Raw genomic sequence first — 13,088 nt, 5'->3', positions numbered from 1 at the left:
TCACCCTTCCCCCTTAGCCTTCTTTTTCTTTCTTCAACTCAATTAAATATAAATTAAGTAATATAAAGTCTTTCATTCATTCATTCATTTTCCGAACCGCTTATTCCAATTCAGGGTCGCGGGGAAGCTGGAGCCTATCCAAGCCGGCTTTGGGCGACAGGCAGGGTACACCCTGGACAGCTCGCCAGTCCATCGCAGGGCAATATAAAGTCTTGTATTACTTAATTATATTTTTGCAAATTTTAGTTATTGTTCCTTTTTTTTAAGTCTCCAGTTGTTTGAGTGACTGTTGTAAATTCAGCCTTTTCTTTAATGAAAGGGTGTGAATACATACGAGCACAACTGTATGATCAACTGAAAGAAGACTTATCAAGACAGTATCTGTGATTGATTTGGATCTTTAAGCTTCTTCCTAAACTAGAAGTGCTTTAGCAGTCACACTCCAAAAACAAAACATCATATCATCTTCAGCGTCAGGCCTGTGGTTAAATAAATTCTGTCGCCTGTCATAAAACATCTTTTTGGATTTGCAGTATTTCTGGTGTGCATTTAGTGTTCGGGGTTTAGTGTGTGTGTGTGTGTGTGTGTGTGTGTGTGTGTGTGTGTGTGTTGACCTGGATCAGTGCGAATGTGTCGATCGGCCATCATTGATCTTACTTTCAGTGTATCTGAACACACAAAAGCAAGTTCCATCGCTGTAAACTGCTGCTTTGTGTACAGGAGTCTCTATGGTTACGACACTATCAGAAGGTTCATCTGTTTTGTATATTTGGGTACATTTTCATCTGCGAGGTTTGTGTGTTCCTCTTGTCCATCTCAATAAGTTTTTCATTTATGTGGACTACAACAAATGCTGTTTGTTTTTCAAAGCGCTTTATTTGGTTGGTGCAACATAGAAAACACAACAGAGGAAAACAAATAAAAACCTTGTGTGACAGACGGGTGTGTTGATGTGGAGACATCTTCATCTTTACTGTTAAATCAGAATCAAACTGTTTTATTGCCAGTGTCTGTCAGATGTTCACAAATGAGGAATTTTTCCTGGTGTAATGGTGCGACATCACACATAGAAGTTTGTAGGAATTAAATAAATAAAACCTTGAGAGAAAGCTATAAGGCATGTAATAAATACTTTATTAAAACAGAAAGCACTCTCACTATATGAACAATTATATACATGTAAACAACCAGTAGTGTGGCATGGTATTACTGGTGGTGATGTTCTATTCTATTCTACGGTCATTTAGCAGAAGCTTTTATCCAAAGCGACTTACATATGAGAGTGAGAACAACACAAGCAGGAAATCAAACATCATAGGAAGGTGTTAGTGGACTGTCCAGTTGGACGCAGGTCCTTCCATGAAGTGCTACAAGCTTTTTTTTGTTTTTTGTTTACTTCCTTCCCACGCCATAATACCATCTATGTTATAATACAAAGAATTAATACCATAATGTTTGTTGGAAAGAACTGGGCTAAGTTCTCCAACTTTCCAATAAATATTTTAGCATAAGTTGGTAATGGAACGAACCACGTAGTGCAAGTAGACAGTGCAAACAGGAGGTAATTGGTGTCTATTAGTTCTATATAGAGTTATGTGGTGTTCATGAGTCTGATAGCAGAAAACCAAGAGATGGGCTTGAAGCCCTGCTACTGTTTACCTTCAGTCACAACTCAGCAGGATGTTGGGCAAACATTAGAGGCGTTGTGGAGGCTGCTTTGACCTTTCATGTGTGTCTCCCTGCAGGACTGAAGCTGATCAAAAGCAACTCGACCCCTCTGAAGACACCTGCCTTGCCCAGGCCCCTGGATACCGTGCAGCTCAAAGACATTGTGTGCTATCTCTCCTTGCTGGAAGGCGGGCGTCCCGAGGACAAACTTGAGTGTGAGTCTCATTTCACATGATCATTCCTCCCCATTTTTTTTCCTTTTGCATGCAGCCAGTGAAAAAGTGAAAAAACAACACTGCAGCGATTTTACCCAAGAAGCATTGCACGAACAAACGCGATGAAATACACAAGCCAGACAAGCAATCTGCAGGGAGGCAGAGGAAGTGTCACCGGCTGAGTTAAAGCTCAGTGGGTGGAAAACGGTTGTTCAGACTAAGTGAGGTCAGACTGAATCTTAGTGAAAAAAACAAAGGCTAAAAGAGGATATGGCTACATCATCGCTTCAGGAGATGTTTTATGCATTAAAGCACTTTTTAAGCACCTCATTTTATCTGTTTATCCTGAAGTTTCAGAATGAAGTCGTGTGAAGAAAAAGAACTGGAATGAGCGTGACTGAGTTTTATTTCCAGGAAGACGAGGACGTTTGGAGCCTAAACCGGCTCTTCATCACGTGTTGGTCAAAGACTGTCAGTGTTGTCGATGACATCACTCTAGTCTTCATATGTTTGTATGTTTTCTTTACTTTGCTCTGCAGTGTTACAGAGTGACTTTTCTAATAACTCCTGAGCGCCCGCAGATGCCTCGTTTCTGGTTCTTTTGACGTCATCACCCATAAAAGACATCTGCATAATGGCTGCAGGGAGGAATCAGCAGCTTCTCTGCAGAGCAGTGTTTTTGGCCAATCACTGGAGCAATTAAAGCCATTTATTTATTGCACACGTGATGTTTTTTCAGCTTTTATGGTCTATGAGCTGATAACGATCTGAAAGAATGAATCTGCTAAACAATTTCTACTTGTTGGTTTTATTCCTTTGAGATGTTTTTTCATGGCTCCTGTCTGATTTCCTGATGCTGTTTGGCAGCACACGCTCACAACTCTCATTCATACCTACATCTTTATTTCACAAAGATTCATTGCTTAATTGGGCGGGATCTTTTATTCAGTGTTGAATTATTGAGCAGAGTAGCTCTCGTTAAGCTCACAGATGCGTAAATAATTCAAGTAATTCTTCCTGTGTGTGTGAAGACATCATGGAATTAATGACTGATGTCTTATTGAACATCTCTGGTGGGTCTTCAGCCATGTTGGGTGTGTGTTTGTGTGTGTGTGTGTGTGTGTGGTGAAGGGGTCCCTCTGCTGGTGTGTTCACTGACTTTCAGCACTGGCTGTTTCCACCAGCGTGAACGTAGTTTACTTTACATACTGTACATTCTACCAAAAAACAAACCAGCAGACTTTCTCACCTCAGGATGAAAAAGTTTATTTTTCACCAGTTTGAATAAATTTTTAGATGATTTCTCAATAAACAGAGCAGTTTTATTTATTTAAAGGTGGAGTATGTAAGATTTTCAATATTTTCAAAATAAATTAACTAAAAAAAAAAACCTCATAATTAGGTTTTTTTTAAACATGTAGGTTCCAGTCTGTCCATATTTGATGTGTTATTAAAATACAAGTTTAATTAATGACAAAGACCCATCTTAAGTGTTTGCCTGCCAAAAAAAAAAAAAAAAAAAGAGTGCTTTTTGTCATTTGTCATTAATTAAACTTGTAATTTAATTACGCTTCAAATATAGACAGACTGGAACCTACATGTTTAAAAAAACTATCTCATTATGATTGTCGTTATTTTATTAGTTAATTTATTTTGAAAATATTGAAAATCTTACATACTCCACCTTTTAAGTAACATATTTTTACTGTAATTAGTTACAGCTTGTCTTTGTTTTTACCTTGTTTCACCTTAAAATAATCTTGTAAAAATTAAACGAATTAATCAAGATTTTTTTCTGTCCCTTTAACCAGTTTGTGCTCCAATCAGCATATCCGCATCCTTCCAGTTTTACGGCCTTTTAGGGACTCTTTGGGTCACCGCAGTCACCGTCTGCTTTCCCCTCATGCTGCCTTGAAAGGTCACACCTCCTCAGGAAACTTGCAATTAGCTCCTCGTTAGTGGCCTGACGGACAGCCGTCCTGCATCAGCTCCTCATGATGTCAGCATCCAGCCTCCATCGTGCCCGCCGTGCCAAGGCGAGACCGCTGATGCGTCAGAGCTCCTCCACAAATAGTTTCTTTTATGGAACCGTACTTTATATGATCTGCTGCAGGCCATGTCGTCATGGCTCTTTCACGTTCACATTTCTGTCGTCTAGAGTCGTTCTGTACCGCAGCGGTGGAAGGACCTGTCGGTTTCCATGGTGACAGTTTTGAGTGGTAATTGGTGGACATTTAAAGCTGCAGTATTTGAACACTGACAGCTGCTGAGACATGTGCTCTGTTGTTTGTTCGCATGCGCTGGAGCTCACGTTGACATTCACACCGAAGCTGCCGAAGCGCCTCCAGGCCTTTAAATATTCACTTTAAAGGTTGACGAGGCTGAAGAGTGCAGCGGATGCAGACTGACGTTTTGTTTCTGTCCCCACAGTTATGTTTCGCCTCTATGACACAGATGGAAACGGGTCTCTGGACAGCTCGGTAAATATTTCTTCATTTAAAAAATACGTCATGTTTAAAAAATATATTGCACCCATAAAACATGTTTTTATAAATTAAGCTGAGACTAAATTTATCATTAACTCATTTGTTATCAATCAATTTGCAATAAAATAACATTTTTTTCTGCATCTTGTTTTGTATGAATGCATTTGTCTTTCTTCTGTTTATTTTTTTCTGCAACTGCAACATATCTGTAACCAGAAGTTCCATAAACACTGGGACACTGTGTAAAATGTAAATAAAAACACAACGCAATCATTTACTAATCTCCTCCTAAATTCATATTCCATTGCCAGGTGAGCATGAACAACGTAACAGACACTGAAACTGAGACTTCTTCATCGTTTTCCATTTAATGGCAGCAACACGTCACAGAATAGTCATTCCAGGGTGATGTTTGACATTGTTTAGCTTTCCCTCCTTCTAACATCTGTCTGGGAAGTGAAGAGACCAGTTGCTGGAGTTTTAGGAGAGGAATGTTTCCCATTCTGGTCTGCTGCAGGTCTCCAGCTCTGGACATGCTGTTGTGATGGATGCAGGCTGTGGTTCAGCAATGTCTTGCTGAAAGCTGCAAGGTCTTCCCTGAATGGGTCGTTGTCGGGGGTGGGAGCAGATGTTGCCCTAAAACCTCCATGTACTTTTCAGCATCGACGGCTCTTCACAGAAATGGAAGCTGCCCACGCCATCGGCACTAATGCAGACCAACGCCGGTTCCTGAGAGCCACCATCCTACAGGTTTTCATGTTTCCCTGCTGAAACACACCCGGCCCTAATCAATGGCTCATTATCAGGCAGGTGCAGAAGAAGACAAGTTGTTGTCGAGCCTTTTCAGTTGAATCAGTTTTGTACCATGGAAACGCTAAAACCTGCAGGATGGTAGCTCTCCAGGCCCCTGCACTGATGCAACTCCTCCCATCAGCGATGCAGGCTTTCAAACTGTCCGCATGTTGAATGACCCCCCCTGTAATCTGCAGGACACGCTGCCCTTGGTCCAAAAAGACTTTGTGATATTGATGTCTGACTCGAACAGTTTTCCACTTTGCTTCAGACCATTTGAAATGAGTTTTGATCCAGAGAAGACAGCCATGTTTCTGGTTTACATGTCCATGTAAAGCTTCTTTTCTACATAATAGATTAAAAACCTGCGTTTGTGGATTTCAGGGTAAACTATGTTGACAGGAAGGGATTTCTGGATGTCTTTCTGAGGCGCTGCAGTGATTTCCAGCTGAGAATGCAGAACTGTATGTGTGTCTTATGACCTTCAGCCTTGTCTCTGCACACAGAGATTCCTCTTTTTTTTTTTTTTTTAACATTAATCACTGCAGATAGTGGTATTTTTAAATTCTTTTTACAATAAGGACCCTTTTCACTGATTGTTTCGACAGCTCTTAGATGCAGTTTGTCACAGTTTTGTGAACCTCTGTCCATCTTTACATCTGAGATCTGACATCTCAGACATGCGCCTCATGTTTGTTACAAAGCTGTTCCCATTTAACCTAGTTAGTTACCAAATCTGCCTCCAGTTGTTTCAACCTTCTCTATATTACTTTTCTAACCTTTGTTTCCCTGCTCCAACGTGTTTGAGACGTGTTGCTGCTGTCAAACTGAAAATGAGCTCATATTTTCCATGAAATTACAAACTGTCTGCTGTGTTTATATTCTAGTAGAATTAAAATATGGGTTCATGAGATTTGCACATCATTGTTTTTATTGACATCTTTTGTACATTTCGCCCAACTTTAATTGGAATTGGGGAAATATGACTTCTGGTATCTATAGGATGGGTTTGAATGTGTTGTAATACAAGTTATTAGTCATCAACGCTGTGGCTGAGGACTTCTGCAGAGTACCAGCTACAGTGTCAGAAAAACTGGGTTAGACAGCTTGACTATTGTCCAAAAATACTTTGATTTGTGTTCTTTATATGTGCTGAAGGGAATGAGGTTAATGCAGCTATTAGTCACCTTTATTTATTACTGGCTGGAACATGGAAGGAAAGAAAGGTAAAAAGATGAAGATGGGTCGAGCGATGGGGAGTTTTTAGTTGTTAATTTGGTGTGACCCATTTTCCATTTAAACTCCAGAGTAAATGAAAAGAAACAAAGAAAAAAACAATCTTGTGATTTTTGTCCCTAAAGTGCATCATGTTGATTCAGTTCGCCACCAGATGATCATGTCAGCCTGCTCTGCAGGAAAGCAGGACCAAAAAGAAACTATTGTAATTAAACCATCAGCCTTGGAGCTCTTCCCATGCTGCCTTTGTTTCCTTCTGTTCACACTCCCAACCTGCTATTACTGGCTGTTTCTAGTCTATTCATTCTGCACAGGAAGGTAAATACAGTATTTTTGTGCCTGTAATGACGGACTATGGTCTCCCTGCAGGAGCTGGAGCACATCATCTCCCAGATGATGCATGTTGCAGAGTACCTGGAATGGGATGTAACCGAACTAAAACCAGTAAGACTGGCTTCTTTCCTGAGTATTTATAATCATGCATGGAAGAAAAGTCACATTTCTTCTTTCAGGCACTTTTCTCAGTTACTTTCCAGCAGGGGGAGGGTGATGAGGATGCTGACTGCTTGTATAGCTTCAATTTTAGATGATGTCTATACAAACTGAATTTAATTTTAAATGACCTCTTATTGTTTATAGATCCTCCAGGAAATGATGCAGGAGATCGACTATGATCGCGATGGCACTGTGTCACTGGAGGAGTGGATCCAGGGAGGCCTGACTACCATCCCCCTGCTGGTCTTGTTGGGCCTGGAAACGGTGAGTTCACAGACGCTCATTGTTTGCTAATTGTTGGATATTTAAAAGGTGTTTACATCACAAGTTTAATATGCTGAGAGTCTGCCTGACAGTGAGGAGGAGTCGTGTTTTTCTGTTTCATACATGAGCCATAATAAAAAGAACATTTACAGCTAAACTACTTACAGCTCTGCAGTGGTTTTGCAAGTCTGTGGTCATAAGTGCACTTTTATTTTCATTACAATGGCAACAAATCAAAAATCCTGCCCATTTTCTGGGTATGTGTAGAAAAAGTTAAAGTATGTAAACCAGTGTTGCATTTTGGATATCTGTAAATGCTTTCAAAACTACTAAAAAAAAAAAAAAAAAAAAAAAAAAAAGGGAATGTAAAGGGTAATTAATGCAAATTTTGGAACAACTGGATGTTGTATGTGAATATGGTAAAATATATAATAAGAATGGACATAAGATGATTATGAAATTAATTAAGGGGCAGATATCATAAGATTGCTCTTCTTTCTGCTCCTTTTCATTCAAGCCAAATTTAATTGGAAGTCTTATTTTGTATTTATTTCTATGTTGTTTTGAATGAAATGAAATGAAATTAAACCAGGTATATTTTCACGCTGTTTTAGCTTAAAAGATTTTTGGTATGCACCGTTTAATGTCATCATTTCTTCTCCTTTGTAGCTTCTCTACTGTGTTCCATGAAATTTGGGGTGGATGTTTTTGCCTTGTTTTGGCTCTCAGGATGGCAGAATAAATGGTCGTGTGAATCACTCCTATTGGCCACTTTTAAACGTGGGATTAAATAAAATAAATCTATTGTTATATTTACTGTCATAAGTTTACAGCTGACTTGCTGTTGCATGTTGTGCATCAACCATTTGGCTGCAGGGCAAACAGTTAATCTCCGGCCATGCAAACAGCCGTCACTGTGGTGCAGGCGGCCTGATATTTTTGTCTTCTGTAATGTAAATACAAAAACCACAACTTTCGCCAAGTCTCACTAAACTTAAACAGATTAATGCTGCTAAATACAAAGCGTCACATTAAATAAATTAGTTTCATAAATGTATTTCATATACTTTTGCATTAAACAACAAGAAACCGTCAACTTAATTCCTGCATATAACAAAACTAAAATGACTAAATTATTAAAACCTTAAATATGAGATAGTTATTATGTTTGACACCTCATTAGTTTGTTTTATAAAATATCAATATACATTTATAAATCTATGCTAGTGTAGATTCTCAGGTCAATCTACAAGCTTGAATTCAGAGCAACTACTCTAAATATTTATTTTTATATTCTGATGTTTGAGGCAGAAAAACAGTTCAGGGAAACAATAGTTTCATAGTCTTAAGTATCTTAAGTTTTCATCATTGTTTTCACATTTTACTGTGAGATTCGCTTGAAAACTTGCTGATCTTATCTCTCACATCCTGAGAGTGTAAATGAGCTCTGTGTTTCCCTGCTCTGCTGTAGTTGACTGCAGGATGATCATCTTACCGACTCCTTTTGCAGCTGCATTCACATCTTTTCTCTAATGATTCGGATTCACTGTAAATTATTGCAATTAATAGTGTTATTAAACAAAGATTCATGCCCTATGATTTATAAACTTGGACATTTTTACTTGTGAATAAGTAAAAAGGGCAGAAGTAAATCATATTTACTGAACTAATTGTTTCATGGATTTATTAATGGCAGCTTGGAACACACACTTCTTCAGCTTTCCTTATATAAGAGTCTCCTTCTTGTTCCTGAATGAGCTCCAAGCTGTCAGAACTATCAGTTTTTATATTTTCCACTAGGTGGTAGCATTTAACTAGCTTTGCCCAAAGGAAAAAAAAAGCAGCCAGGTGCCTTTTTAAAAATTTTATGAATGAAGGTTACTATGAAAGGAAAGAAGGTTTCTCTGCTGAATTTTGCTAAATTTTTAACTCCAGGCTGAATTCCAGTTAATCAGTCACGTGACATAATGACAGACCTCACCCACCACAACATAAAAGCATGCCTAGATGCCTGCAGTTACATAAACACAGTGTGTGGTGTTGCTGCAGAATGTAAAAGATGACGGGCAACATGTGTGGAGACTGAAACACTTCAACAAGCCGGCGTACTGTAACCTGTGTCTCAACATGCTGATTGGACTGGGGAAGCAGGGACTCTGCTGCTCATGTAAGTATCTCACTTCATACTAAGAATGACGATGGATCCAGTAGAGACTGATTGTCCTCTAGTCAACTGCAGTGTCACTTTAATGTTGTTCTTTTAATTAACATCTGATACCAACAACTCACCTTGCACTGAAATAAAACAGACACAAGCCATTCCTGTATTTCCCATGATGCCTGTTCCAGTTCAGGGTCATGGAGAAGCTGCAGCAGTCACTAGGCAAGAGGCAGGATACACCCTGGACAGGTCACCAGTCTATCACAGACACACAAACAACTCCTGACACACATCCCTAGGGAGATATTAGATGGACCAGTTAACATGCATGTGTTTGGACTGTGGGAAGAACCCATGCAAACACAAGGAGAACGTAGAAACTCCACACAGAAAGACCTGCTTGAGTTTTTGCTTTTTAAAGATGCTAAAACTCCTCTTGAGCTCGTTTTTTTTTTTGTTTTTTTTTTTTTTCACAAAGCAACAGCAGCATGCAGATTGATTGCAACACATTCCTCTAACTCTATCATCCTTCATGTTTTTTTTTTATCTTTCCTAGTCTGCAAGTACACGGTGCATGAGCGCTGCGTGGCTCGTGCGCCACATTCCTGCATCAAAACTTACGTGAAGTCCAAGAAAAACACAGAGGTGAGTCCAATTGAAGTGTTTAGCAGTCGGCACGCTTGGATCAGCAATGCTCTGTGGAGACTGGGACGAGAGCTGTTCCCCAATCTGCTGCTAAGCATCGCTAATTACCAGAATAAGCCCAGTTCAGAGTCACTGGTGCACTCCACATCACTTGTTTGGCCTCTTGCTTTCTTTCTTTTTTTTTTTTTTTCTCGTATCCTCTTGCTTGTTTTCTTTCCTTCTTGTTTCTTTAATTGTTGTGTCACTTGTGCCTTTGTATACGTCTATTTTTTTTTCTTTTTTTGCACTGTGTTTCTTTTCTCACTGCTTTCCCTCGCAGTATGCCGTCTCTCCTTCTCTCTGCAGGTAATGCATCATTTCTGGGTGGAAGGGAACTGCCCCACCAAGTGTGACAAGTGTCACAAAACCATTAAGTGTTACCAGGGCCTGACTGGGCTCCACTGTGTGTGGTGTCAAATCACGGTAAGCCGGCACCCGAGGAGGAGGCAACCACCTCCTCATTATATTCCCACCGCTTCTAGTTGTTTATGGTTCGGTTTTTGCACCTCTGATACCTCACAAGTCATTGCACCAATTTACACTCAGACAACACTTGTTTGCAGTTGCAAGATAATAAAAATAAAACAGAAGCAATGACATGTGGAATGCAAATAAACCCTGGAAATATGGCTGAAACTCTTGTTAAATATGTGCTGCCATTGCGACAAGCTGGTTGTTAATAATGGTTGCCACTTCCAACAGCTCCATAACAAGTGTGCCTCCCATGTGAAACCCGAGTGTGACTGTGGACCCCTGAAGGATCACATCCTGGCCCCTAACTCAATCTGCCCCGTCGTTTTGGTAAGACTTCCCACATCTTTGGTCAGCGGTCCTGAGGCTGAGTGAGCCTGACCTTGTTTGATGCTGTGGGGGATCCAATCAGCAGCCTGTGTTCTCCCACTGAGATCTGAAATGGCAACAATTTATTTTTTAGGGTTTTTTTTTTTGTTTTTTTTTTTTTTTTTCCCCCAAAAATTGTACAAGTTTGTTTCACTGGGGAAAAGTGTGCTTCCTAACCAGATTTTAAATTCTGCTAACTTTTGCTGGAAATGCAGCATAACACCGCTGTTGCAAGCAGACATGTAAAAAAAATGAAGGAAGCTGCTTATGGGTCAAAGTGGACCAGAAATATCAGGTGGCTTTTCTTTGATTTGCAAATTTTGCTTTTCTATCCATTATATTCTATATTTTATCAAGAAAATGGATTTTACAAAGCATTTGCTATCATAAATGCAACGTAAATGTCCAGCATCAAAGACAAAAACAGAGTTTGAACAATCTTTTCAAGCTTAGAGTCAATATTTGTTCTGAGCACGTCCAGGTCTGACCTGGACGTTATTTCTTTAAGCAGACTTTAGGAATAGTTTTCCAGGTTCCTTGAAGGACTTTCCAAAGCTCTTCATTGGATGTTGGCTGACTTTTGCTCCATTTTCTCTGAAGATGATCCCACAGTGCTTGAGCAGTGTGAAGGACCAGGCTCTGAAGAGGATTCATCCCTCCATCAGACCTGCTGATTTTCAGTGCAGTCCTTCTGTCATCATGGCTGATCTCAGCCTTTTCTCCTCATTTCCTTCCTGAAGAGCAGCTTCTTGAATATCTCTGTTAAATGGAGATCATTTCTAACGAGGCTTCAGTAAACCGTAGATCGAACTGCTTTAGTATGTCAGTGTTTTGTTTATTTTTCATAGATGCAGTTTTTGACAAGCTGCTAGCCTTTAGATGTCTTTTTTGTCCTTTACTGTGGACACACTAGTTTATCTCATGAGTTGGGAGACTTTTAATGTTTAAATGATTCACAAGTCAGTGTAAATATAACTTAACAACCAAAAAAATGAGGAAAAAGCAACCAATCCCAAAGAAACTCTGAAAGCCTGTCAGAGTTCCAGAGAGCTACTGAAAATATGTAAATATGTCTAAAAAAACATGATGGCACTCGACTTACACATCTGTCTTGCATTACTGTTTATTTATTTATTAATGAACATCCAGAACTCATCATTTGCTTGAAAACTAAGCTGCTCCTTCTGTTGCGGAGGACACCCTTAAAGCTGGGGTCGGAAATGTTAGGGAGCGAGCAGGATGTGAAAGTGGCACCCTGTCTGGGCTCCTCCCCCTGCCTTGGCTCCTCCCCCTGCCTTGGCCCCTCCTCCTGTCTTGGCTCCTCCCCCTATGGTTTTGCTCCTTGCGTGATCCGAGGCTTTTTTATTCGTGGCTTCTTCCACCAATATTTACAGTAAACTGAGGGATCTAACTATATTTATTTGTTATATTTCTTATTGTTCATGGTTACTAAATGTATAAACTACTATCAGGATGAGGAACCACTTCACCCAGAGTAAAAATATGTCTCTGAGCAAGATTTCCTAGCCCAGCTTTAAGAAAATAGATCTGTTTGCATTTCCTGATCATAAAGTAAAAAAGAAAAAACACTGAAGAACTTGTCATCAAGAAAACAAAGATTTTTAGGACAAAATGTTTCAGAACATTTTCAAATATATCAAATTTTATCAAATATATATCAAGTATATATTCAGTGTGTCTGTTGTGCTACGTTTAGTTTAAAGTAGTGAGAGAAATAAAAATGTTAACATAGCAGTCATGCAGCGGTTTCTACAGTTGCAGCTTCAGATGCACATTAATCCCATCATAATAAACTCAGGTGGAAATACACCTGCAACAGGCCATGTTTGCTGCTCTCTCTGCCTCTGTATCGGACTTATCAGGCTTTTATTTTCCTTTTCTGCCTAAAATCTTCCAGTAAACTTGCTAGATTTTTCCCCACAAACATCAGACATGAACCCTGTAACTTGTGTTATTTTGCTCTCAGGAAAGGCAGTCCACACTGAGGAAGGACTCCCGTTCAAGCCAGACGAGTCGAGGGAAGATGCAGAGAGCCAACTCGGTCACTGTCGACGGCCAAGGACTGCAGGTTGGGCTCAAATCTGACCTCCTTAAAGCTTCACTGTATTCATGTGTTAATATTCACCGTTCTGATGAAGTTACACATCGTCTAATAATTATTTCCACTTCATCTAAACAGATACAGTTAATGTTTGACTCTACTTTGGCTTAAACCAGGTCTGTGGG

At 39.7% G+C, this 13,088-nt stretch overlaps 1 protein-coding gene across 2 annotated transcripts in view; it reads left to right on the top strand.

Moving 5' to 3' along the window:
* The window catches only part of dgkb (diacylglycerol kinase, beta), a gene marked incomplete at both ends in the record, with an annotated part of 85,242 nt that overhangs the window by 15,990 nt on the left and 56,164 nt on the right, over positions 1 to 13,088 (top strand). For both annotated transcript variants that reach the window (XM_079241211.1, XM_079241210.1), the window contains 9 exons: positions 1,746 to 1,883; positions 4,314 to 4,363; positions 6,767 to 6,841; positions 7,037 to 7,156; positions 9,206 to 9,323; positions 9,874 to 9,962; positions 10,308 to 10,424; positions 10,704 to 10,802; positions 12,829 to 12,930. In XM_079241211.1, the coding sequence (XP_079097337.1) occupies positions 1,746 to 1,883; positions 4,314 to 4,363; positions 6,767 to 6,841; positions 7,037 to 7,156; positions 9,206 to 9,323; positions 9,874 to 9,962; positions 10,308 to 10,424; positions 10,704 to 10,802; positions 12,829 to 12,930 (908 nt within the window). The remainder of the gene's footprint in view (positions 1 to 1,745; positions 1,884 to 4,313; positions 4,364 to 6,766; positions 6,842 to 7,036; positions 7,157 to 9,205; positions 9,324 to 9,873; positions 9,963 to 10,307; positions 10,425 to 10,703; positions 10,803 to 12,828; positions 12,931 to 13,088) is intronic.

This window comes from Telmatherina bonti (genome assembly GCF_933228915.1).
Source record: "Telmatherina bonti genome assembly, chromosome: 5".
Taxonomy (NCBI): domain Eukaryota; kingdom Metazoa; phylum Chordata; class Actinopteri; order Atheriniformes; family Telmatherinidae; genus Telmatherina; species Telmatherina bonti.
The sequence above is the reverse complement of the archived record's forward strand: the minus strand, read 5'-3'. Positions and strand labels throughout refer to the sequence as shown.